The 27,768-nt window shown below is 36.8% G+C and overlaps 1 protein-coding gene across 1 annotated transcript; it reads right to left on the bottom strand.

Annotated features, from left to right (window-relative positions):
• Positions 1–48: 48 nt before the first annotated feature.
• doc2a (double C2-like domains, alpha) lies at positions 49–27,121 on the bottom strand. The gene is made up of 11 exons (XM_056239817.1): positions 27,012–27,121; positions 20,548–20,867; positions 18,677–18,756; positions 18,411–18,485; positions 16,068–16,177; positions 15,133–15,259; positions 13,495–13,554; positions 5,735–5,919; positions 4,862–4,943; positions 3,702–3,798; positions 49–1,144 (listed from the first exon to the last, which is right to left on the bottom strand). The coding sequence occupies exons 2-11, from the start codon at positions 20,861–20,863 to the stop codon at positions 1,008–1,010; spliced, it is 1,269 nt and encodes a 422-aa protein (XP_056095792.1). The 5' UTR covers positions 20,864–20,867; positions 27,012–27,121; the 3' UTR covers positions 49–1,007.
• Between the last annotated feature and the right edge of the window lie 647 nt (positions 27,122–27,768).

Here is a 27,768-nt window from a genome sequence, read left to right as displayed (position 1 = left end):
GAGTTGTAATTATTGATGTTTGCTTTAAGAGGATGCAGGGAAATGACGCACATCTTAAAGAGCAATGCATTTCAAATGTATTTCCAATTTGTACATAATCACTTAATATAAATGTAAACCACAAACCCTCAAGAATACAGCACTTTTTTTTGGTACAAAACAACCAGACGAAACACACGCGTACGCATGCAGACGCACTCCAGATACCCCTAGAATACGGCACATATAAACATTTGATTCCAAAAATATATCAAGTAATTAATGTATGCGATATCAAACTGTAGTATGTCCATACAACCCTTTAAAGAAAAGTAACAACTGGAAATTGAAAACTGCCAAATCTGAGACCTTGGAAAACACAGTTGGTGCAAAGTAAAAAATGTAAACATTGCATCATGCTACAAAATGGATAGTCTATTTGTTAGTAGTACACATAAACCTGCTCTTCTTGAAATTCCATTTCGTTTCAAATATGACTGACAACATTGTGAAGACTGGCCCTTAAGGACCTTCCCATGTTGTCATGGTGATACCATATGTGTATATCATTTTGATGCGTTTACACCAGGTAGTTTACATGCACCCCCGTGTTAAAACTTTGATAAAGATGCGTCTTAGCTTTGTCTGCAAGCATTATGAAAGCACTGAACATTGAAATACATTATAATCGGTTAGTCAAAAAGAGAATTGTGCTACACAAGATTTCATAAGAGTAAAATTCACTTCAACGTTACAAAATGTGTAGAAAACACTTGCAGCAATGCAGCAATGAGCGAGAGAGAGAGAGAGAGAGAAGTGGGTGAATGGGGTGGGGACTCGCTTTGAGTGACATCAAGTCAGAAGACGACTGGTGGCCCACCCTCCTTTTAAACAGCACAAAGTGTGTAATTTACTTCCAACATCTTGGTCCCTAGTTAGCTCATATAATTATCTCCATGTCCACCTCAAATCAATCAAATCCAATAACCTATCATGACTGATTTCCTTGTTCCTGGCAGGATTCTTCCTTAATCATGGCAGGTGGTCTGAGGCAGCTCATTGGCCAGAATATGCCAGCGCTCCACTCTCTCACCCTTGTTCTTCAAGCAGTCCATCCAGTGGCGAAGAGCATCTCCTTGGACGTGACAGCTCAGGCACACGCCACCTACCATTCAAGAATATAGTTTTTTTTGTGTAAGTACATGTCTTAATATCAAGGATGGATGGCTATGTTCAGAATGGTATACTAATGCAGTGGTTCTCAACTCCAGTCCTCGGGACCCGCTGCTCTGCACATTTTGTATGTCTCCCTTATCTGACACACTCAGTTCAGTTCATAGAGTCTATCCTAACGAGCTGAGGATCTGAATCAGGTGTGTTAAATAAGGGAGACATACACAATATGCAGAGCAGTGGGTCCCGAGGACTGGGGTTGAGAACCACTGTACTAATGTACCGCTTACTGACTACTGCATAGTATACACTGTAAAAAAAAAGAAAAAGAAGTGTTCGGGCTGAAATGGGAAAGTGTGCTAAGTGACAGATTGAATATTTGATTTGACTAAACTTAAAATTGAGTTAGCATGAACACTTTCTTGTAATTTTTTTTTTTTACAGTGTATGCTCAGAACTGCCTTCTATTTAAAAATAGAATGTGAAACAACATTATACATGATGCGTATCACCGGCGGGCCCAAATCCATTACATTTTTAAAACAATAATATCCTATACTAAACCTAAACTAATCTTGACAAACTATATATCATTTGAAAGCTTACAATCTCTAGTTTCCATATTTGGTGATTGATTTTCAAAATAAATTACAGAGGAGCCGTAATTTATCAATTTGCAACAAGAATATTTTCATACTCCTAAGGTGTGTTTAGACCTTTATTTTGAAATAGCAATGAACATGAAAAAATCATGAAAGAAGGGTAGAAACCAAAGTTTGTTTTCATGCCAAGAGTTCAAAAGATAGCATCCATCCAATTACTTTAGAAAAAAAGGTCTGAATTTTTTTTAATATGAAGAAAAAAATGATAGATTCACCATTTGTGATGTGGCAGGAAGCTATAATGCACATACTTGTTCTTTTTTATGTTTCTTAGATGTTGAATTCATATCAAAATCTGCCAAACTTCTCATATTACTTCTGAATAGGATGTCTACTTCATAAATTGTATGGAAATTGTGGAAATAATGGTTCAGATCACTCAAAACACATTTGGAAATGGAGGCGCCCTTATATGGGCAGTAATGGAGTCTGGTTGTCATCTAGTGAAAAAGTTTGGTACTGCGCCCAAACAAAATCTTACTGAAAGCTCATTTTTTGAGATATCAACCTAAAATTTGAAACACAATTTGTTCAGATATTTGGCTTTGATTTTTTTTGTTGCAGTTTTAGAGTCGCCCAGGTTTTGAAAATATGAATAATTAAATTTTTCATAAACTCAAACTTCTATAACTTTTTTTCTGTTTCACTTTCTTAATTTATTTCACTTCTACACAAATCTGCCAAATGTCTTCTTTAAAACAAGACCAATCTTACGTCTATATTCCAAAGCATTCTTGAATTACAACCATTTAAGTTCGAAATGTGCATTTTCATGTATATTCAAAAAAAGGGGGGGTGACACTTAAAGGGTTAAATCTGCAAGTATATTCAGTAATCATCTTAAAAAATATTACTTTTTTGCATCTTTTCTGTTAAATATAAATAAAGGCTTATTTTTGGATATTTCATTTTACATGCTATTTTTTTTTACCTAAATGTTACCTTTGCTGTCATGCTTAATCTTTCAAAATAAAAATAATTTAATATCAAAATGAATATATATTTTTAAACTGTAGATTATGTGTAATTTAATTAAATTTATAATTTATTGTAGTATAAAACTTAACTTTTTTCATTTAGCGTAAAATTCATCAGCCATAGCATAAAAATAAATATCAGCTTATAAGTTTTAACATTGTTGCTTCCCTACCAATTCTTTTTTGTCTTTGCAGTCCTATCAAATAGCACTGGTGGTGGTTGAGGAGAGACCCCGACATGATTGTAAAGCGCTTTGGGTGTACAGTAGTACATATGAAAGCGCTATATAAATGCCTCATTCATTCAAATAGTGAATTCATTACACTGGAAATAGAATTTCAAATCTAGTGTATTGCATTATAAGATATAGTATTTCACGCAGTGTGCTCTGTTTTATACTGCATAATTTAGCAACTGCAGTAGGTCATCTGTGTATTCTGTTCAGAAGATTAGCATGCTGTGCACAGTATACATACTATATATATATGTGTGTGTGTGTGTTCCTAGCGTTAGTCTCGCTCATTTGCAGAGTACGCTTCATCGGAATTGATAGTATGCTATTACAAACAGAGCCTATGTCTTATTCTTCAACAGCACATATAATAAGGATTATAAATTTAATTTAGTAGGGCAATCAAATTCATTTCTAGGTGTATGTCAGTGAAGATTATTATTATTATAACTTGTATCAAGCCTAAAATTTAAGCATGATTAGTAACATTTATTCATTATCAACATTCAACAATGTCTATTACACGGCTCTCTGCAACACTGCAATGCTTCTGTCTAGCGCATGTTTACACAGAAAAACTATTAAAAAAAACTGCACAGTGGGACACAAAAATGCCTTAGTTGGTTGCAAAAAAAAAAAAAACCAAACTGTTTTTAATCATAATCGCATGCTCTTACCTATGAAATCATTAGATCTTCCCAGGTCATAGTCCCATACTGTGACCTCCAGTGTCTTATGAACCAGTTCAGATAGAGGGATCTCATAGAAAAACTCCTGTAGGTGGTAAAATATGATGTGGATTATTTCAGTAGTTCAATCGTTTCATTACATTATCAGAAGAATAGTTTAATAGACAATGCCTCTGTTTCTCATTTTATCAACCATTTGGCTTGGCCAAAATGTTATTTTGCCACTTTTAATGTCCCCCTAATTCATATTAAAGGACATTTTTAAACACTGAAGGATCTCATATGCATCATCCTGACAGCTCAGAAGCAACCTGGGGAATGACCAAAATATTAAACACCCTTCAAAAATAAATTTCAAGAAACAAATGACATTTGGTAGTTCAGCCAAACAGATGTCCCAGTCTGGGATATCACACCCACTGACTGAACCTTGGCGTGTGCCGGAATAAAGGAAGAAAAAAAAAACATTTATGCAATAGAAAGCATTCTAAATGGAGGCTCCTTTATATAGCAATGTATTCGGGGTTAAATCAAGTTAAATCATGCTGGGATCAAACCACTGGACCTTCCTCTTCTGACCACTACCCATTCCTCTCTCCTGAGCCAAAGGCAGACACACATGTTCAAACAGTTCATAAAAGGAAATTGGAACATTTTCTAATTATAATACATTGAGGAGCACTGTTATTCCTCCCAGGAATTTTCGTCACCCTCATGAACTGTTTCAATTTGATATGATATTATGGTTTTGTTGAGAGGGCTCCCGTGGAGCAGAGGGCAGACCTGCTTTTAAGCAGATAGAGGTGTGTGAGATTGGAGCGAGCAGGAGTCTGAGCCAAGGAGTAATTATACGGCCAATCTGGGTGTGTATTACTTCTGAGTGAATGGAAACAAAACACTTAGCCTTACTGGCGACCGCCAACCGCCCACATGACAGAGAGAGCGTGAGACAGACGGGAAGGAGGAGAGGTAAAAAAAGAGAAACAGGGACATGACGGAAATGAAACGTACAACATGAAAAACAAAAGTGCGTTTAGGCAGAGGACTTCTGGGAATATGAAGTGAGCAAAGAAATATTGGACCAGACATCTCATTAACACTCAAAATACTTGACACACTCCATGCCAGTTTATCAAATACATGCATACCTCATTGAATTCTGGGTTAAGAGTCTTTTTAATCACTGCTGTTTTGTGTTTGGATTTCTTCTTCACATCTGGCTTCAGGTATCTGGAAAGAGAAAGGCACATAGAGGAACAAAGTGAGGGCTGTAGGAAGAGCAGGACAGTGGAGGAGCAGGAGATTAAAACAAGCGGTGCTGCTGTCGCACAAATACGGAATGGACTCCGGACACATTTGTGCCAAGCTGTTTGCTTTTCGGCTTTTGCTGTGACATCCCACTGGCTTCCATAAAAATTTGATTTGCTTTATGTACTGCTGTTGCCTCTTCCCCACCCTCTCCAAGACACATAGTTAGAATATGGCTTTGATCCTGAGGAAAAGAGAGAATGAGTATGTGTGTGTTTGTGAAAGGAATAGAGGAGAGAAAGAGAGAGAGAGAGAGAGAGAGAGAGAGAGAGAAAGAGAGAGAGTGACTGGAAGGGACGTGAGCGTGGGTGGGGGACCTGTCTGTTCTTATGCCATTTTGCCTGGGGAGGAAGAACTGTTTGGGAGCGTTTATTTTAATACATGATGTGAGAAAAATAATGAGAGATTAGAGGGGGGCACAAATGAGAGCGTGAGATGCAAAGACACATCAGAGGAAAGACGTAGGGCACAGAGAGATTTTTTTTAGCCTTATACTATCTGTCTCTTTTACTCTCTCTATTTTTTTTTACAGTTTCTCCTAATCCCTCTCCACCTCTGAGAACTGTTTATGTCACCTTCCTTCCAAACTGGTGTTCATTTTCTTTTGCCCTTTTTCTTCTTTTCTGTGTTTCTCATGAGGCATCGAGATCCAAAGCAAGCGTGTTTCCGCTTAATGACTGTGCTTTCTCAGTGTTTTTTTGCAGAAGTCTCACATTTTCACATAGGGATCTGAGAAGCCGTTGACGTCCATGGCGGCCAGATGGGCACAGCGCAGCACTCCGACACACAAGCCCCCTCGTCGGCCCTCTCCTTCGCCCTCTGCAGGCGGGAAGAGGAACTGCAGAGAAAGCAACATTCGGCCCCTCTCTTCCAAACTGGTCATTTGTTCATTCTCCCACTGCAAAAAAAGAAAAGAAAAAAATAACAAATGTATGTTAGATCCTAAAATTTAACTAGATTAGGCATTTCCTGAAGAAAATACCAGTGGTTGCAAGGTAGCACAAAAATAATGTTCTCAATTTTAGGTGGGCTTAGATTTAAGGCTTAAATGATCCACATATGAAATGCCGCATCACATCTCGGTTGCAGTCAGTTATTCGAGAATCAGCACAGTCAGGCAGCTATGTATGAAAAGAAGACGCAATCGAAATGCTGTATGCAAATAAATGTTAGAAAGATCCATTCTATGAATGTGTAGACAATGGAAGATTTTCAAACTTTAATCTTGAGCTGTCTCAATAAGCACATGAGTGAATTTGTGACTTGTGAATCAGTACCTCATGAATGTAAATTCGCACTAGCAAGGGCCTTGGTCTACTAAACAATGTCAGTTTTCTGCAACATACATGGTTTCAAACGTTAAAGGTAGCTATTTAACTGTGTAGCCTACATTATGGCAGGATCAGTCTATGGTCTATACCAGACTGAATAATTCATTTCGTAGGAATTTTTGTGCATTTTGATGCCTTGGAACAATTTTGACAATGGGACAGACCCAAAAAATAGCTGACTCTGTGTACTTAAATTTCTTAACATACAGGTTTTTGATTGAAGGAACTACATTAAGCATCTAGTACCAGTGGTAAATTAGAGGTTTAGCACAAACCCTAACCAGGAATATCAATACAGCTCTATCTTGCAAGCATTGTAATAAATCATCTATATTAAAAGTGACGGAGTAGGAGACTTGGTACAAGGCATACAACCGAACCAATGACAAGGACTCCCTCTGGGTAAAATCTGAGAATGTTCATCATGTAGAATAATTATAAACAGCTGGTTATGGCATGTCAGGATGTTAGTGTAATGTGACATCTATGCACTAGGCTAATTTTTAAATCATGGCAATCTGTTGTTTTGGAAAATTCAATTATAATTATTTTCATAAATAAAATACTAATATTTATTCTAATACAAGATGTTTATTCTGCCTTAAAATGGAAAATAACCATTTAAAATTGTGTAGTCTTCTGTAAATGCTCTATGATGACTTGTATGATTCATACTCATCCTCTACCAGATGCAGTCATTTATCACTCTCTCTTTCTGGTCTGTTTAGGCTCAGCTCAGCTTCAATGGCTTTCAAAGGGGGAAGCGGGAATAAGATACAAGCACAGCTTCTTCAGGATTTTGAGATATGGAGACTTAATGAGACATAATTGTCTGATTTGGTGCAATGCTTGCGCACACACACACACACACACACACACACACACACACACACACACACACACACACACACACACACACACACACACACACATTAGTAAGGCTTGAGAGAAGCTTATTTGAATGCACATTAATAATGCATGCAGAGAATGCTCAAGTGTGACTGAATATGTAACACTTACACCACAAGAGCAACAATATTTACATGAAATATTTGATAAACCTTCTGTATGGGTTAAAACCATTAATTTCTTTAGTTATCTGGGCCAGGAGCTATAAATGATTGTAATGGGGAAGATCAAAGTTTAGACTGATGCAGAGATATAGAGGAAACACAATAAAGAGCACATGTGTCATTTCTATTATAAAGTACAGTTTCATGTCTGCATGTCTAAATATATTAAAATATGAAACTATTTTTAAAGATGTAAATGATATTAGTTCCTTTTTAATCTTTTCTTGCACACACAGGTAATTTGTATATAATTTCACTTTGATTTGAACAGATGCTGCTTTTTTAATTGCAATTTAATATGCAAGAAATATTACAAGTGTTTCTTCATTTTTTCATTCCCTTAAAATAACTTTAAGAAACATGTTGGATTTTCTTGTATGCTAAATTTTTCTTTCCTATTAGTCGTATCTCTTATCCCTTACGGATAAATGCCAGATCCTTAATAACATCATCCTCCAGGATGTGACATCACTTTTGCTGGGAAAACAACAGCACAAAGTAAGGACTAATAATGATTTGATTAATTCTGTTTTGTGGTAAAAGTTGATTTGCCATCCTTTCTGATAAAATTAAAGAAACCAGCATGATATAATACAAATGGTGAAATTACCAACAATGTAACTCTCAATCCCTCACTAAGCAATAATTAATCCTTATTTATTTCTACATGTCCAATCTGTTAGTTTCCATCCTGTTCTTTTTCTTGCTGTTGTGTAAGTAATCAAGGCATAATTAATCAAATTTAATTGAGTTTATGTTAGTCTGGTGTACCCCTTTTTCTTTTAGAAATACTTAGGCATATTCATTTTATAAAAGTTACGGAGCTAAAAAGTACTTCATAACAGGAAGGAACAATATATATTTAAGCTAAAAGGGTTTCACCTTCAACGTTTTCAGTGTGACATAACAGTGGAAATAATTTTCCATGCATTTACGAGGAAAGTGTAATATCTTTGCATATGAAAATTCACAAAGAGAGCCGTAAGCTTTATTTCTCTTTCATACTCTGTTCCTGCCTTGCTTTGTTTTAAGCTGTCTGTGTCTCTCTCTCTTTTTCTCTCTCCCAGCCGCACCCACAGTAACCAGCAAAAGAACAGGATCAATAGGGTAATCATCACAGTGTCTTGCTCCCTCTGTTTGTTTTTCTAAAAAGAGCCTTGTTATTTCTAGTTCTTTACCTTGCACTTTGAAATTCCCCTTACAGCCCTGTTTGCCACATTGTTTGTGTGTGTGTGTCTGTGCAAGGGTTGCGGGTGTGTATGCCCATTAGTGAGAAGCATGCCATGCCAAACCTGTTTTCTGGCAAGTCTGATGTTTCATTAATGTAATTGTGTGGGGATAGATACAGATAGAGAGAGAGAGTGTGTATGTGTGTGTGTGTGTGTGTGCGCGAGACAGAGGTGGAGTGAGTGAAAGTTGCTTTGCCAGACCTTCATTAATTTAACAGTGACGAGACACATACAGATAGTGGGCAGAATGAGGGGCGACCCCTGCGTTATAAACAGACAACTCATAATGCAAACAGCGAGGATAGCAACACAGCTGCCAAATGCTCAAGAGACAGAAAAAATACCGCACATATAATTCCCTGCCTCATGAGGTCAACTACACTAAGAACTGCCACTTAGACGTTGCGGTTAGTTGCAATTGTTGCAGTTTCACACTCATGTATTTGTACATTAGGGCAAACATAAATATGCAATGTTAAGATAAAAATGCATACTTCGGGGTGGAAGAATTGATTTTGTTTCCAGTATTTGCATACATACAATAGGTATGATAACAATGTTTCAGTATAATCAATTAACTCACTACAATAAAATGCAAACGTCATATAATAAGATTAGATGTTTTTGCTAGAAAATCTTTGAGGCAAATTAGTTGCAAAGAAGCAGATGGTGCCATAGCAGCTTTCCTCTGACAGTGCAAGTTTCTTCGACTAATTAAAATGCCAATGGCATTTCTGAATGGGATAAATTAATTTAGCGCGGTTTAAATGTTGTAGTATGAATTGCTTGGGTTTTTGGCTGCTGTGCTCCATGAGGTTTCAAACTAATGACCTCCATCATGCAGACTCACTAATGATAATGAGGGGGTGTATCCAGCAGGTAAACAGGTGTGCAATGAGGCTGGGCACACGCACACACACACACATACGCGCACTCGCACAGCTTTCATATTCAGATTTGCGTGATTAGCAGCAGATGGCATGGCACCAGTCATCAGCCTCCACCAGAATCTGTATGTGTGCCAGTCATGACACCAAAACAAGAGCTTTAAATAAACATTGTGACTGTTGCGCCATAAACTCTGTTTGTGACTATGTGATCCAACCTTCGTGACTGGAACTTGTTCTCTTCCTCCACCTTTTTTCTTTTTATAACATTTCCAACTCTCAGTTGTATTCAATTCTCCTTTTTTTGAAAGGAATCGTTCAAAAAGTATGCTTAATTGTATTGAATGTGTGCCCTTGTAGTGAAAATAATTAAATTAAAGAGAGTACACTTTAATGGCTAAGTTTCTTAACAAAAATAAGAACACTTTTCAAAAGTACACTTTGTAATAATGTAATATTAAAAGTTTTATTTTAAAGCACATTTTAAATCATTATGTTTGAATAATCTTTTGTAGAACTTTAAAGAAGTTCACTTATTTTGATGTGTTGACTAATATACTAAATACTTGATTATAATTTTAACTGTAGTGTGTTATTCGATATTTCATTTGAAGTTAATATAAATGTACTAAATTGCACCTTAATCATTACAAAGTGGAATTACAAATATATTTAAATACATGACACACAACATTAATTACATGACATTAAAGTATATTTAAATGTACTATACATTCTTGTCAGTATTTGGCAGAACATATATTTATATAGCCATATTTAACCATATTTCAAGAACAATAGATGTAATTATGAACTTAAGTCCTATTTAAGTGCAATCTAAAGTTTAGCTAATTGCATTTTGTCATTTTTGAGACATTTTTGAGAGGTCCATTGATTTACATATTATTCCAGATATTTGGGAAACAATCAATTATTATACCAGTTCCAAAAAGACCTAGTCCTCAAGAGTATAAGGACTATCGCCCAGTCGCCTTAACCTGCATTGTGATTAAATGTTTGAAAAGGATCATGGTGTGGAAGCTTAAGGAAGAGGTTAAGGACCATCTTGATCCTTATCAGTTTGCCTATCAAATCAATAGGGGCACTGATGATGCTAACCTTACTGTGGTGCATCATGTTTTAAAACATCTAGAGGATCCTAAGGCTTATGCCAGGTTGTGCCTTCTTGATCTGAGCTCTGCTTTTAATACCGTGCAGCCAGACCTTATGGTTTCCGAACTAAATAGTATGGCTATTAAATACCATTAAATGGTTCCATGCATTTCTTACTAGTAGGACTCAAGTTAGAGTCAAGCAGACTCTTTCTGATTAGTATTGGTGTCCCCCAGGGGTGTGTATGTTCACCACTCTTATTTACACTGTACACCAATGAATATAGGACACCATCCTGGGTATATTGTCGTAAAAGTCTCAGATGATACTGCCATCTTCAGTATAAGGATAAGGTCATTCAACATTATACTACAGAGATTGCTAACTTTGTGACATGGAGTAAAGAACACAGTCTTGTAATTAACGTTAGAAAAACAAAGGAAATGATTTTTGATCCTAAGTTAGTAGGTAACCCTATCATGATTAACAATGTATTAGACAAGTTGCTTCATACAAATACTTAGGTTTGCTTATTGATAACAAACTTTCATGGGTGGTGCATGTGGATAATCTGTCAAAAGGTGAAGGGTCATGTTGCTGTTTTATCATGCCTGTATTGAATCCATTACTGTATGGTATAGCAGCCTGGTTCAGTAATTTGACAGTTACTCCTAGATCTCAGTTGAACCATTTGGTGCGTACGGCAATGAAGGTGATTGGTCTAGGGGTTTACCCCCATCTTCAGTCTATTTTTAACAAACTTTTAGACAGGCAAGGAAAAGGACTCTGGACCCTTCTCATGTGCTTTATCCAGAATTCGAACCATTTCCATCTGGTCGACGGTTTCGTATCCCAAGGTTTAGATAGAACCGCTTTAAAAATGATTTTGTTCCTTTGGCTACAAGGCTGTTAAACTGTAGTGCAAAGGACACGAGTGTGTGATTGTTATGGATGTAGGTATCTTGTTATGCAGCTTCACCTGTATTGCCCAAAACAAATTTCTCTTAAAGGGACAAAGAAAGTATTAAGTATCAATAATTTTATCCCTTAAAAAACTCCTCTTTGATCACCAAAATTATTACATATTTAAAAAAAATTCCTTGAAAAAAATGCCTTCATGCCTTAAAATACCTTGAATGTAACACTACACCCTTGCTTCATTTAGTATACACGCTTCTATGAATATGCAAATTAGCCACGCCTCCAGTCACTCCCTCACTCCAGCTCAGAGATCCACTCATTGACATGATTGGTTACAAGGTAGTTTGTGATGTCAGAAACACCAGCGATTTCAAACCACGTTTTTGAGACTGTCTTTGGTTCACTGCAGTTTTAAGGAGAAAATACTCAGCAATGGTGTTGACTTATGAATTTCCACATGGTTTGTCTTAAAGCATATTATAAACACCACTAAGCTGGATTTTCACCACAGGGGGACTTAAAGGTTATTATTTTTGTAATAAGTACTCTTTTTAAAAGTATGCTAAAATGTACTTTGTTTCCCCACAGGGTAGGGCCTGTCATGCTGAAGTTTTCCAGGAATAATGACTAAAACAAAGTTGTTGCATTTGCACTAAAATCTTGCCTAACATCTCCTTTTGTTCTCTACAGAAGAAAGTCAGATTTGGAACGGCAAAGGAGGGTGAGTAAATGATTGTATTTGCTATAAAATTATTTTATTTTTTGAGTGAACTGTCCCATCATTTCATTTGGCCATCACTGTCTCTGTGATCCCTCTAAGCAGTTCAGCAGTTTTCCCCTGTCAGTTCTTGTTCTCTTCCTCCAGAGACCTGTGAGTGTGTGGTCTGTCACTCATCCAGCACCCTCTGTCCATTCATAACCCTGTAACCTCTCGCTCCCTCTTTCTTCATTTTCCCTATTTATGCCGTCTGTGGCTTTCTCCTGTCTTTTTCACATAATCACTCCCCTTCCTTTGAAAATGTTATTATTCTGGTCTCCAGAAATCTCTGATGCTTTCAGGTGGGCGGCAAAGTGTTCTTCCGCCTCTGTCCTTTCAAATTTATCTTTTATCATTTTATTAATAACAGAAATGAGAAACAGAGCGAGGAATGTATATAAAATAAGTGTTTTTAGCAATAATCAAATGAATGAATGCGTAATTACAATGGGTAAACAAACAATAACCCTACTGTGGCTAGTGTCCATTTACACGCTTTCAGTAGTGTTATACTGTCACCTAATTATTATTCATGAGCCAGGCTGATAAGATCTAAAATTGCCCCCCCCTTTCTCTCTCTCTGGCTCACTGTTCAGCAGCTTCTGTCGTGAAATTGTCAACACTGAGCATTGGCAACATAAGTGCTCTACTACAACATCAAGTTAAATAGAACCAATTGTATCTCATCTCTCTGGGGGCCACAATGTCGTTAAGCTAATCTTATCCGTAATTTATGGATGCCACATTCGTTCTTGTTGAAAGACAGAGAAGGGATTTGCTTTAAACACGGAAATGGGCAGATAGCACATCCACATGCCTGCCATTTCCTTAACCGACCCCGTCCTCATCCTCCTTGTGTCCTTTTTACTTTCCGGTATTTCTCATCGTGGGGTGCCTAGCATGTTGAGAACAATTTTGGATGGTAATGAAAATGCTAATCAATTTCTTCCGTCCCACTTATCATAATGTGCTCAATGTTCTTATTGAAATGCAAATGAGTTTAGATCCCAATGTAAAAACATTTGAGTGTGAGAGCATTAATCAGCAGGCATTATTTAAAACGTCATCGCGAACTCTCTTCGGGAAATGTCAGTGCTTTATTAATGGTCTTTTTCGCTGTGAGAGAGACGGAGAGAAAACAGGTGGTTTTGGGGTAGAGTACCTCTCGTAGGTAACAGGAAATCCCTCGCAGTGCTGCTCCCATGGCTGTAGGAGAGGGAAGCTGGAAGACACAGACATAAAGGAGGCCGAGATGAAGAGAGCAGAGTGTCTGTATGTATTTTCCATTTGCTACATTCAAACAAACAGTACATGGGATTGATATCAGATGTTAAAATCAAGCTTCTTTTCTAATCTCGCAATAGCTGTGACTTTCTAACACTAATTAAAGTAAACAAGATAGTGACATTAGTAACTGAGGAAGGTCTTATCACAATTGACAAGTTAATTAATAAACATGTCCAGTCCAGGTGCAAGTTCATCCATCAATTCTAAATTAACCAAAAGCAACTTGGAATGCATTGCTTTTTTCAGCGTGTCTATTTACACTAAGTGCAAATAGCCCACCTTGTTGGCAAAGGGCATTTACACTAACTCCGCCCACTGACGTCTGGACAAAATTATGGAAGATGCAGGACTGTCAACAGTAGAAATAGTGTAGGGGTAGGATCCGACCAGAGTTCGAATCCGCCTTTTGCCAAACTCCCTCTACTCCCTTTTCCCATCACATATCGGAAAGGCATTTATTTTAAATGAAGAAAATATTAGAAATAAAGTGCCTAACGTGTGTTTAATAATAAAGTGTTTATTGGTCAGGGGTAGGTGTAGGGAGGACTTTATTGTGCCAATAAGGCGGCTTCCATTTAATAATTTTAAGAAATATAATCATTTACACTCTGTTATTATTGCATACCGTTTAATGTACAACAACACCGAAGTGCAAATAGTATCTGCCACCATGTATAAGTATAAATAACATCTAATTACTATTTACATTTATTGCAAAGAAAATACTGCTATTTTTACATAGTGTAAATGGAATCTATCGCTATTTTCACTTAGTGTAAATAGCATATCGCTAAGAAAATGCTGCTATTTTCACTTGGTGTAAATATAATCTATTGATATTTAAACTAAGTGTAAATAGCAGCTATCGCTATATGTACTGTACTTAGTGGAAATAGTTGCTGCCCTTATTTTTTGCTAAGTGTACAGCGTAGCATTTGAGTCGCGCCCTGGCCACAAAATGGATGGAAGCAGCTCCAAAAAAAGAAGTATATGTAAAATCTTTGGAATCTCCTCCTATTGGTGGATTAGTATTTGTTATTGGTGTTGTGGAAGATCCCTCAAGGCAGTTCCATTGGCTTTTTATGGGTACTTGATGGTGATATTTCCAACATGACTTGCATTCACCTTGAATCAGTCTTAATCATCAAATTAACATGAAAATGTGTTCATTTACATGTTGTATAATTATACATATCACATTATAGTATCGAAGCATAAAATGTTCAAATTAGACATTTCCTCTTCTCTGTGTTTTTAACAGGGTTAAGCTAAATTTTGAAATGTAGAATTGTTTTCCTTTCAATGCATGATTTGGAATTTACTGAATTCAAATTGAACACAGGTAATGCATTCTAGAAAATTAAGTTTTTTATCTATCTACAACAATAACTGGTTAAGAAAAGTTCTTTTTATTAGCTAGAGCAAGCTTATATTAATTAGATTTAGATCAGGCATTGATCACATTGACGTGACATTTAGACTCAAACTGACTGTGTGTGTATGTGTGTCTTACAGGTGGTGGATGTTCTAAACAGGTGTAGAAACGTTTTGTCTGGTCTGGTTTCACACGTCGTAGGGCCACACGAGACTCTCCAATAAACTCATTATGAGTCAGTTTATCCTCATCGCACACCGATAACCTGAGAAAAACAACAACAACAACAACAACATAAAAAAAGAGAGTGAGAGAATTATTCAATTATACTGGAAGGAGAGCAAAGGTAAACATTAAAGTTGTAAATGTAGTATGGGCGGAAGTGATAAAAAAAGTCTATAAAAATACCACCCGCAGAGCAGCAAGAGCTGGAAATGGCTCAGACAGAAATGTATATTTATGAATGGGATTAGGGTGATATTTCTGGCTTCGCCAGTTTGGTCGGAAGTAAGCGCCTGCCCTTTTTTTTCAAAGGTTTGCTAGCGTTTTTGTGGAACCGACACTCTCCTCTGCTCCTGTACTCTCCCTTGGAGATAAACGACTAAATGACTTTTCTCTGACTACTGAAAAAAGGGCAAGTCTGAAAACACCAGCAGTCCCAGTCTCATATTGCCAGGATACTGTTCGTTTATAACATGAGCGCACAGGCAATTTTCTGTGGATAATCACAGGATAAACCAGAGTGCTACAGCAGTCAGGAAGAGCATCTTTCAGCACTGCAAAAATATTCAGGCTAAATATATGCCGAATTTCCAAGACGTGCCCAACAGTAGTTGTACCAAGAAACTAGATCATTCCTGAAGGTTCATAAGCGAAAGGAAGGTCTGCTAAGCAGTAGCCCTCGCTGTCAAACACCTACACACCTACTGTCGAAGCAAGATATCCAGGCTACTGTCAAATCACTGCTCTCAGAGGGAAGAATTTTTAAGACATATCCAGAATAGATTTACAGCCTGCTTGGAGTCGCCAATAAAGTAAGACGGATTCAAGGGTGCACAGATATCTTCACTAACCTCAGAGTCTTCCTGTGCATATCCTCCTCCGTGATGCCAAGGTAACAAAGAGTCTCATTCCAAACAGGATTTAGAGAATTACGTACAGTTTTGGTTTTCAGTTTATTGGCCTGTGGGTATAAAACATTTTAACTGCTGTCACATTATTTATACAAATAATAAATAAATACAATTAAATTAAAAGAGTAAAGATTTTGGAATACCTTAATTCTTTGATGCATATATACAGTATATATTGATCAAAAGTGACAGTAAATACATGTATAATATTATAAAAGATTTTAAATAAATTCTATTAATCAAAGAATCCAGGAAAAATTGTATCACGGTTCCACAAAAATATTAAGCAGCACTGTTGAGGAAAACATGGATGATATTGAGAAATGAGCAGCAAATCATCATATTAGAATGATTTCTGAAGAATCATGTGACACTGAAAACTGGAGTAATGATGCTGAAAATTCAGCTTTGCATCTTGCATCACAGGATTAAATTACATTAAAAAATAATAAAAATAATAATAAAAAAATAAAAATATATATAAAAGTTATTTTAAATTGATATAATATTTAACAATATTACTGTTTTTTACTGTATGATCGATCAAAAAATGCTGCCTTGGTGAGAATAAATGACTTCTTTCAAAAATATCTAACTAATTGCAAATTTAAATCCTATAAAACATTTTTAGTAGCAGTTGTTTCTGGATTAAAGTAGTATTCCAGAGGTATTTAATGTGTGCCACTTTGTCAAGGTTTTATCATTTTGAAATTATAGTTATACTTTCATCAATAAAACACAATATGCCCAAAAAATATGTTGACATCCCCTTTTAATTAATGTTTTTGGCTAGACTCCTTAATGACTGAACTGAAGAAAATTTTTGGAACAGTATGAGGAGCGTGCTTTTCTGTTCCAGCATGATAATGCTGTGCACAAAGCAAGATCTATAATGAAATGGTGTAAAAAAAAAAAAACGTGACAGGCACAAAGCCTAAACCTGAATCCCATTGAACACTACTGGAATGAATTGGAACGCCGACTGTGAGTCAGGCCCCATCACCCAACATCAATGCCTCTCTGATGCTCTTTTGTCTGAATGGGAACAAATCCCTGCGTGCCTGCTCCAACATCTAATAGAAAGTCTCTCTAGAAAAGAGGCATCAGTTAGGGAAGATCAACTCTTCATTATTTCCCACAGTTTTGAGATTCGGGTGTCCTTTTATTTTTGGCCATAGTGTTTAAAGAGTACAGTCATACATAATTAGGTCGTTTAGGTCAGAGGTATGGTGGTTTGGATGATACATAAGAACTATAAATCAAGGGCATAGATTTGGTTGGGGGGTTGAAGTGTGAACCGAGTCCCAGGCCATGCTCCCTCATTAGATCCACTCATGCATAGTTGGTTTATAACGTAACTGCAATAAAGTAATAGCCTAGTTAACTATGACTTATTTACATAGGATATATGATGTATTTTATATTATTTAAGCATCAGGAACCTTATCAGTTTGACAGTATTTTCTACTTGAAAGTGCCATGGGAAATTAAGTCAAGTCAAGTCAAATTAACTTTACTTAACATTTTCTTATATTGAAATTGTTTATTTCCCACTCCGTAACAGTTCATCAGGCTCTTGATGATTTCGGCAATGTGATCTCTTGCGATATCAAAGGCCAGGTTTTTCCTAATATCAATCATTGATTGTCCGGTCAATAATTCAAGAACGTCCAGACTTGAAAGCTCTTGATTCTAACATGTACTTACCCCTATATGAAAAAGTAATCACAGGTAAGACCATTTATGGCTCCTCATTATCATGCTTAGTCCAATGTAGATATTTTTTCTTTTTTTTGTCTATATTATTTGTTGTGAAAAATAACCGCCTACATATTTAGAAACAATAGCTACAACATGCCAAAGTTGTAATATAAATATATAGTTAAAAATCTATTCCCTATCATAAATTCTACAAGACAAAAATGTACCACAATAACTGTTGCTAGAATAAGGGTGGTCATTAAAAAGCTTTCTAATTTATATTGATGCATGCAACATGATGTTTTCTTCTCTTCTCATCAGTCTTTATAGTTTATGTGGCTGTTTTAGATCATGTTTGACTTTCTCCATTGTGTATCGAGTAGTAAGTTCTCAATAGAATCAAATGTGTCGCACATTTTATGTTGTAATAGGTGCTAGTTTTGGTTATTGGTGGGTTACCTCCCCCACACACCCCCCGCAAACTACACTCCTGCCCTGAATGATTCAAATGACTAATACAAATCTGTCCCTTATAGTGAACTTTATGCATAAAAAGTTTAATTACTCCAAACAGGATCTCACCTTGCAGGCTCCTGGTAGAAGATGAAGTTTGACATATGGATCTGCCAGGCCATTAAAATCCATGGGTTTCAGACCCTAAACAAAAAACAAGCCGTTTTAATGGACAGGAATGCTACATACAAAATATATATAGAAACAAAGGTATGGAGCCCTGTTGAAGTAGAACAAACTGCTAAAGGGTAAATCACCTGCAGGTTTTTGCAGTGTGAGTCACAGATAGGTGTGTGAGTGTGTAGTGAACTGCAGAGGTGTGAGATGGACGTTACCTTGGCTCTGATGATGGTACAGTGGAGTGAACTGGTTGCTCTCTCATACCTCAGTTCAAACTCTAACGTCCCCAGTGCAGCTACACAATCATAGGAATGATAGTATAAATGTTAATAACATCACTACCGTATCTACCATAATACCTGACAGGAAGCAGATTAAACGATCCATTATGAAACACAATTAGGAGGCGTGCATATCTGACAGATGGTAAGATGGATAACAACATTCCAAATTTGAATATTAAGCCAGTACTAGCCTATGCATATTGCCAATGCAAAGTACAATCTTAATATTGCTAAATTATTGAGATAATAATTCCCATATAATTTTTACCAGGCACTCTAAGGAAAAACCAACAAAAATTTAAATAAGGTAATATGATCAACATAATATTTGCTATGTACAATATAGCTATGTATTTCTGCAGGGAATATAGCAGGATGCCCCTTTGTGGATTTGCATTATGGATAATATATTTATTAAAACAATAAATTATATTTGATAACATATATCTGACGATATATTAGTTTGTTCGGTTGCTTGTTTTTTTTTTTTGTAAATGGAAGATTTATTTTCTGTAAAAAAAAAAAAAATTTGTCATTAATTTTTTGACATAACTAGGTTATTTATTCAAATATAGGCTACACCACATAAACTATAACAGATTAAGTAAATTATTTATTTATAAATTATTTAAAAATGTATGATTTTACGATTTGTTTTTCTAAGTTTTTATTTATTTATTTATTTATTTGCAAACTAACGAACAGATATGAAATTACTTGCCTGAGGACAGGTGGCATTGTTTTGGTGTCTTTTCCCACGGTTGAAATCTCTGAAATCTTTTTTTAGAAGTTTTACTGAAGCTTTTCAACATACCTTCTGATGATTATTCATATTTACACCGTGCTATAGCTAACTAGGCTACTAGTAAGTTAGAGGAAGAGATTATCCGGCCGCTCCCCGTTTCAACTGTGTCACGTCACATAAAGAGCGCCAAAAGTACGACATGTTGTTTGGATTTTGCGGTAAGATATTAAAACCTGACACTTTGTTAGAAAAAATAACAACAACAAAACAGTAAATAATAAATAAATCGTATAATCGCTTTGCTCAATGCTATTTCCGACTTCACGAGTTCACAAGGGCGAGCTGTCCGGAGGGAGGATTCCGAGCTAGAAATTTTGGCCCGAACCCAGACTATTCCCCCCGGTTGTGATAAGAATAATTAGGGCTAGAAGTGAGGAGATGATGCGGTGGAGGGATGCTGATAAACTGCCAACGAACAGAGCTAAGTCTGCTGTACTATACCTCTTATCGTTAACCTTGTTTAAAATGACAGCGCGCGTCACAAATAGCGATTTTGTTTTCGTGATCAGCTAACGTTATGCCCATCTTTGTTTTCCTGGAACATACACACACACACTCACACACACATCTGCTTATATAGCCCTAAAGGCTATAATTAATCAATCCCTACAGTATTTTATGAGAGCCGAAAATATGTGGATATTTGGAACTACTCAGAGTTTTAGGGGTTATGGATGGGGTTTGAACAACATTCTAATCAACCTACAATTTACAAACTATGAATGTTGTCCTAGGACTAATAAAACACACCCTTATTTGTCAGTCACTTCTGAGATGCAGTTTCTCATAACCCCCATGATGCATGCACTCACATGTGACCACACATATTGGTTATGTGCTAAGAGGCCACTGACTGTACAACTTATGTAACATTATTATACTTTCATGATACCTTACAGTTACAGTTGTGTGTTGATGTGTGACTAAATAGTTTCCCTTGAATGTGTGTGTGTGTGTTTTTTCTGCAGGTATTTAAGCATACAATGTCAAAACTTACTACTGTCATCGCTGTCTGAACTGCAGATGTCCACAGATGTCTCAATGCTGCTTGCTGCTGACAGAGTCCCACCCCCTCCCCTCGCCCCTGCCTGGAGAGGGGACAAGAGACTTCCCCTCGTTCCTCCAGAGGTTCCAACCCCTGGGCTAAGAGCCAGTGGGGAAGCAGAGTTAGAAGAGATGGGCTCAGTTGTCGGGGAGAGTCGGGGGAAATAGGCAGAGATCTGTCTAATTGGTCGTATGGGGCCAGGACAGACGTCTATGGCCATGTGTTCCTGGATGGAGATGGTGAGCTTTTTTCCCTTACGCACCGTCATAGAGCTAAACCAGAGAGAAATACAGTTATTTTGACACTTATTCACTTCGATGTGCTTCATCCAAAGCGACTTAAAATACACAGACGGTTCCACCAGAGTCACCGGCTGTTACAAGGATAGTTCAAGTGAAAATTCATGCATCATTTACTCACCTTCATGTTGTTTCAAACGTGTATAACTTTCATTCTCCGGCAGAACACTGTTTTTTGTTTTTACAAATGGACTTTCACTGAATTTACATTTTTCAGAATATCTTCTTTTGTGTATCACAGAAGAAAGAAAGTCATACAGGTTTGGAATGACTGAGGGTGAGTAAATGATGACAGAATTTTCATTTTTGCGTGAACTATCTTAGCTTCGTTCACACAGCAAGCCTTAGTGCTCGATTCTGATTTGCTGCTCAGATTACACATTTGTTTATAAGGTGATGGGCCACAGAATAATTTGTGTTCAGGCGACAAGGAGGATCAAGACCAGGGCCCGTATTCATAAAGAATCTTAATGCAAAGAGTAGCTCCTAGTGACAAAATTCGAAGAAAATCCTTAGAAATGTGGGCGTTTACTCTTAAAATTAAAGAAAAAATGCTAGTAAAGAAAAAAGTAATTCAGAAAGTATCTTAACCCTTAAAAGAGGTCATAAGGTCACAGTTGTTAGGAGTGACGGATGAGGACTTTTAAGAGGCTTAAGAGTTTCTTTAGCAGAGGAGAAAATGGCAGAAAGACGAAGAGGGAGAAGAAATGTGTTGCAGACAATGGATGACAGTGAGTTAATAAGACGCTATAGATTGACACCTGGCCTGAATTTTCCTTTAAGGATGGCCTTGTGTTCATCCACTAACTGGGCTAACAGTAAACACTGTTCCTCTGTCCAGTCGGGCTTTCTCGTCCTTCTTGGTTTTGATTCCATGTTTGTTACATTAAAACCTAACATTCAAACCACCACTTAAATAGACATGCCAGCAATCAGTGTAATTGGAAAGAGTGGAACAAGTTTTATCATTCTAAGCCAATCAAATACCTTATAGGAAATGAACAGCATGGTAAATAAAAAAAAGGATTTATATACAGATATATAATGTGTGTGTGTGTGTGTGTGTGTGTGTGTGTGAGAGAGAGAGAGAACGGTCAAATAGGAAAAAATACGCATGTAATTTCAAAGTGAAGGCTTAGAATAGACCCTATACTTAAAATCACTCTTTTTTTCCTTCTTGGACAACCAACCAATCACAGTCTTCAAAAGATTGTGTCATACATAGCAACGGGGTCAACCCTGCCTCCTCACTAAGATGAAAGTTTTTGTCTTTTCCTTACTCAGAGTTGCTCTCAGATCGGTCCCGAATCGCTCTTAAGCTAAGACTCGTACGTAAAAGTTTTTAAACTAAATTAAGAGTTTTCTGAGAGGATTCTTAGAATCTTTATGAATACGGGCCCAGGAATTTAGCTTGTATAGAGCTGTCACCATAATACTTATGAGTTCTAACACCTCGCTGTCCATGTACTGACTACCTTCGCAGCTATCTCCCACCAAAGAACTACCAGTTTGTAAAATCTTTGCAGTCAACACAGGATTGTAATGAATGTCGAGTGTCGAATTCTGATATAACTTTTCAGACTGAGGTTGCATTGCAAACGATTGGATCTGTATCTGGTTTAGTACCACAAATCAGAATCAAAAATATCAGATTCCATGTGCTGTTCACACTGTCATGAAAATTAAAAAAACACTTTTGCCTGCAGTCTGAACGAAGCCTTAAGTGCCTTACTCGAGGGCATGTGTTAATAGGCTTGGGGATAGAAATGTGAACTTGGTGTTAACAGCTAAAATCCATAACCATCAAACTTCCCATTATTTCAAAAGCAGATTCAAAGCAGTTTCATGAGCACAGATGTTCATGTAGTCCACCCCAGCATGGCAGAAATTCACTACTCAGATCTTGAGGGCACTTGGTTTCACAGAAATGCATTTATATAAATGCAGTCCATTTACCATTTACCATTTAAGAACTCGCCATCTAAGCCCTGCTCTGGTTTATTTAGAAGTCGTGAGCAAAAATCTATGCTTGAAGCCAAAAGCAGTGCTTGGCCGATTTCCTCTTCCCTGCAGGCTTACTCAGTTTTATTCGATGTAAATTGAAACCACTGGCAAGCCTTTGTGTCTTCCTTTCTAAATTAAAGACCTTCTTCCAGAGACCTCTTAACAGCTTTGTTTGTTGTTGTTTGTTTTGACAGACTGTCAGATACGCATTTGATCTGTAATACCTCCAGAGACTGAGATGAATTGACCTGGCTTGTCAAAACTGTTTCTGAGCTGCCGGACCTGAGTGCCACAGCACACATTCAATTTCGACCTGCTCTTCTCACCCTCAACGTGAGCCGAGCTGGAAAACAGGGCAGCAGCTAAGGTTTGTCAGCTTCACTAAGCGCTTTGCTTAAAGCACCACTGAGAACCGCAAATAAAGCAGCTTCAGACCACAAAATATTAGTTTTAAGAGTTACTGTGCTAGAATGAGGAGAGGATGGGAAATAGGTTTAGAGAAAGAGAGAAAGTGAGTGTGTAATATAATTTGATAAGAAGTGAAATGCACTTTTGACTTTATTCGTGGTTCTAGCCACAACGTCTTGTTTCTATGGGTACACTTGATATGCAAAAGCTCCCCTGAGAATGTTTCAGGGCGTTTGCAGCTAATCCCAGCAGAAATAATTAAGAATTTCAATCAGGAAGTTAATTTTAAAGAGCACATGTACTTTGGTGGTACTATGGAACAGTCAGCATCATTGTTAAGTTGGGACAACCTTGAAATACAAAAGGAGCTATATATTATTATGTATAACACTTTTTTTGTTGCACTTTATTTTACTGTACGTGCACTTGCGTGTAATTACCTAAGAAAGTGAATATACACTGTGAATATAAGGTAACTGCATGGGTTAAGGTTATGGTTCAGGGTAAAGTTATTACCCAGTTATTTTAATTACTATAATAAGTACATAGTATGTACATGGGGAACAGGACTGTAAAATAAAGCGTTACCTTTTTTATAATAAAATATGGAAATATTAATTTTACATTAATATTTTAACCATCATATTTTTGTTTTATCATTTATTTATTATACACTACTGTTCAAAAGTTTGGGGGTCAATAATACATTTTTATTTTTATTCAGCAAGGATACATAAGTGATAAGGATCAAAAGTTATAGTTAAAACATTTATAATATATAATAGATTTCTATTTCAAATAAATGCTATTCTTTTTAACTATGTATATCTAAAATAATCCTGAAAAAATCTATCATGGTTTCCATAAAAATATTAAGCAGTACAACTGCTTAATAATGATGCTTAAAATAATAATGCTTAACATTGAGCTTTGCCATCACACAAATAAATTACATGTTTAAATATATATTTAAAAAAAATGTTATTTTAAAATTGTAATAATATTTCACAATATTTTAGTTTTTACTGTATTTTTAATCAAATAAATGCAGCCTTGGTGAGCAGAAGAAACTTCTTTCAAAAACATTAGAAAATCTTGTCAAGGGAGACACTCGTAGCCGTAGTTTCAAGAGAAGGAAGAATTCAGGAATAGGACACATACTCATACATATAGTAGCTGACCTTTAGGGTAATTTTGGGCCATTTGGCCAAAAGCACATCATTACATGCCATTGCAGCGATTTTTACTTGTCAATCCATCAGGGCGTCCACTGTTTTGACAGGCACCATGGCTGTCTCCACGGTGGTGGCAGGTAAGTTGTCATAATGGCATTGGTGAAGCACAGCTAATGAGATCATGACACATGGACGCTAACAAGATTAGCGATTAGCACAGTACCTCACGCTTAGCAGAATTTTTTTTTCTCAGACTTCAAATCAAATCTCTTCCCACCACCTGCTGTACATAATAATACGTCTCTGTGATGGTTTATGAAACCTGTTTATTTCATTATTAATTTAAACATTTTCAATGATTTGCAATTCACTGGCGTGGGCCGGAATCTAAGGATTATTTTTCAACCCTCAGACTGAGGGAAATGTCAATTTGCATCTAAAGTCATTATATGACCAAATGAGATTTTGGAAATGATACTTGCACTCTAGAACAAATCTGAATAATAATATAATTTTTATGAACTAAATGTGATTGTATCCTATATATTTTTTCATCTTCTGAGACGATTTCTTCAGAGGTAACTATGTGGGCTCATTTCTATTCAAAAGTGATTTTATGTCTTTCAGAAACTACCAAGCCAGCAGCAGATTCGAATGTAATCTAATTTGCATAGATTTGATGTGTGCTTCTTCTGGTGGGCAACTGTAGACCTCATTCATAGTGCAATCTTTTAGGAAATCTATTATTTAACAACCCAAATGGCTAGTGCAATGCTAGTTAAGTCAATCTAGAATTAAGTAAACTGTCATGTTGGCACTGTTGTTTTTATGTCATCGATAAAAAAGAAAAACAAACTTGCAGTAACTTACACGCTCTGCAATGTGTCGTGGCAGTGTGCACAGTGAAATAAATCCGTAAAATAGCAGAAAAAGTACTGGCAGCACATTACCAGGAAATTATCCTTTTTTTTTTTTTTACATACATTTACGTTAACTCTAAAACACAACGTAATGTAGTGTAAATTTCAAAATACAGGTAAAAAAACAAATATGGACAATTCCTTTAGATCAATACAGTACATTGTGCCCTGTTTTGACGGATATTTTTTTAGAGTGCAGATTCTCTCGCCTACTGCTTTGCAAAGTGAACTGTGCGCATTGCGCAATAACCCGCTAACTCTGTGAGTGCAGTCACAAAATGAATGAATGTCAGTGCTTGAGATTGGATCACAGCAAGACATGAAGAGGCTGTTGAGAAGACGCCTCGGACTGGGGGGTGGGATGTGAGAGTGTGAGGAAGTAATGAAGAGAGATATTCCAGTACTGTATATTACTGACATGTTTGGCAGTGGGTTGTCACAGTACATAATGGCACTGTTGGCATTTGAAGCCAAACACAATGGCTTGATGTGATTTGGACTGCTGTCAACATACTCTCTAGCTAATCAAATTAACTAGCTGACTAAGCTGCACAATACTTTAATTGTGGAACTGACACATGTATCTGGTTATGCAGACCCTTTTCACTTTTTCACCATCTCTGTCATTTGTCTGTCAATTAATGTTCAGTTCTCCACTGCTTCTGCCTGGAGTCTAAGTCTACACATGCTGATCGGCCACATATCTATCTATCTATCTATCTATCTATCTATCTATCTATCTATCTATCTATCTATCTATCTATCTATCTATCTATCTATCTATCTATCTATCTATCTATCTATCTATCTATCTATCTATCTATCTATCTATCTATCTATCTATCTATCTATCTATCTATCTATCTATCTATCTATCTATCTATCTATCTATCTATCTCTCTCATGCGTCTCATCAGTGGTATCATGTTCTCTTTTATTCACACAAGATCAGTGGTCCTGATGAGAAGCACATCACTGTTTCACAGTCAGTCACTGTCACTCAGACACTGATGGATTACCAGAGTGAGATAGAGAGAAGTCTGCATTGCACGCTTTCCAAAGGAGATTTATAAAAAAAACATCGCATGCACAATATCTCATATCACAGTTTCACCATTTGTCAGATTATTCACATATATTTCTGCTCTATGCCAGAACGAAGTATATTCTCTCCATCTAAAGTTAAGATTATGCAAAAACAAAACGGCAAATGAGAGTTGATGGGTGGAGGGAAGGTGAGAGAGAAACAGGAAGAGAGTGAAAAGGTTAACGTGCATGCATACATGAGCACATTAATACTTAACACAAAATGAGTACAGGTTGTGGGGGCGCACGGACAAGGACAGAAAGAGAGGTTAAGGGGACCGGCGGTAAATAGAAAGAGTGGACTTTATGATAATTTCATTTCCAGAAATATAAACACATTAACACTGCAAGAAAGGGTTAACAATGAATTGACTAATTACCAGAAAGACAGAAAGAGAGCGAGGGGTTTTCAAAGAGAGGGACAAACAAATAAATGAATAAACAAGAAAATGCTGGGAGATTAAATTACATAACAGATACTAGGAAGTTCCAGGCAAAGATAAATAAGAAGGATTTTCTCTTACCTTTGATTGTGTGAGTGTGAAAGACTCCCTCATAAACAAGTGAATTCCAAAGCACAGGGGTCTGCACTAACAGGTGGTGCACGAGAAAGAGATAGAGAAAGGGAGAGAGAGAGAGAGAGAGAGAAAGAAAGAAGAGGAGGGGTAGGGAGAGACAGAGAGGGAGAGAGGAGGAGGAGGAGAAGCAGAGATAGTGAGGAGTGTGTAGCATAACATCAAAGAATCTATAGGATTACACATGTAGAAATGTGAAGTAGAGGAGGAGGAAGAGAGGGAGGGAAAGATGGGAGGAGAAATTTGTTAGAATGCGCAGTGGCTGGAGAAACAGTGGGATAGATGGATATGGAAAGACAAACTGTTTGGACTGAGCCACATGTGCTACAATTTTACTTGCACAATGGCTAATTCCATTTCCTGTGGGCATGTTTTCTGCTTGTTGTTGTAGTCTCTCGCTCTCTTTCCCTGTCATACTGTGCAATATTATTTTAGTCTGTATTAATTTGCACTGTCAACATTAATGAGCAGGGCTCTGTTATCAGTGACTGAAGGATTTAGATTCCTCTTAAAGGGATAGTTCACCTAAAAATTAAAATCATGTCACAATTTTCTCACTCTCATGTTATTCCAATGTCATGAAAAACAATAGTGGACCCCACTGAAACTGGAATATCTTCTTTTGTGTTCCACAGAAGTAGGATTGTTGTACAGGTTTTGAACGACATGAGAGTAAAAAAGTAAACGATGACAACATTTTCATTTT

This window comes from Rhinichthys klamathensis, unplaced genomic scaffold, assembly GCF_029890125.1.
Source record: "Rhinichthys klamathensis goyatoka isolate OS25496 unplaced genomic scaffold, OSU_Roscu_1.1 h1tg000571l_1, whole genome shotgun sequence".
Lineage (NCBI taxonomy): Eukaryota > Metazoa > Chordata > Actinopteri > Cypriniformes > Leuciscidae > Rhinichthys > Rhinichthys klamathensis.
Note: the sequence above shows the minus strand (reverse complement) of the source record. Positions and strands in the feature narration are given on the sequence as shown.

Coding starts and splice junctions, on each gene's coding strand:
- doc2a (XM_056239817.1), bottom strand. CDS start 20,863: ATGACGGTGCGTAAGGGAAAAAAGCTCACCATCTCCATCCAGGAACAC. Junction 15,260..16,067: donor ATGCACAGGAAGACTCTGAG/GTTAGTGAAGAT, acceptor TGTTTTTCTCAG/GTTATCGGTGTGCGATGAGG. Junction 5,920..13,494: donor TTTCCTGTTACCTACGAGAG/GTACTCTACCCC, acceptor CTTTTTTTGCAG/TGGGAGAATGAACAAATGAC.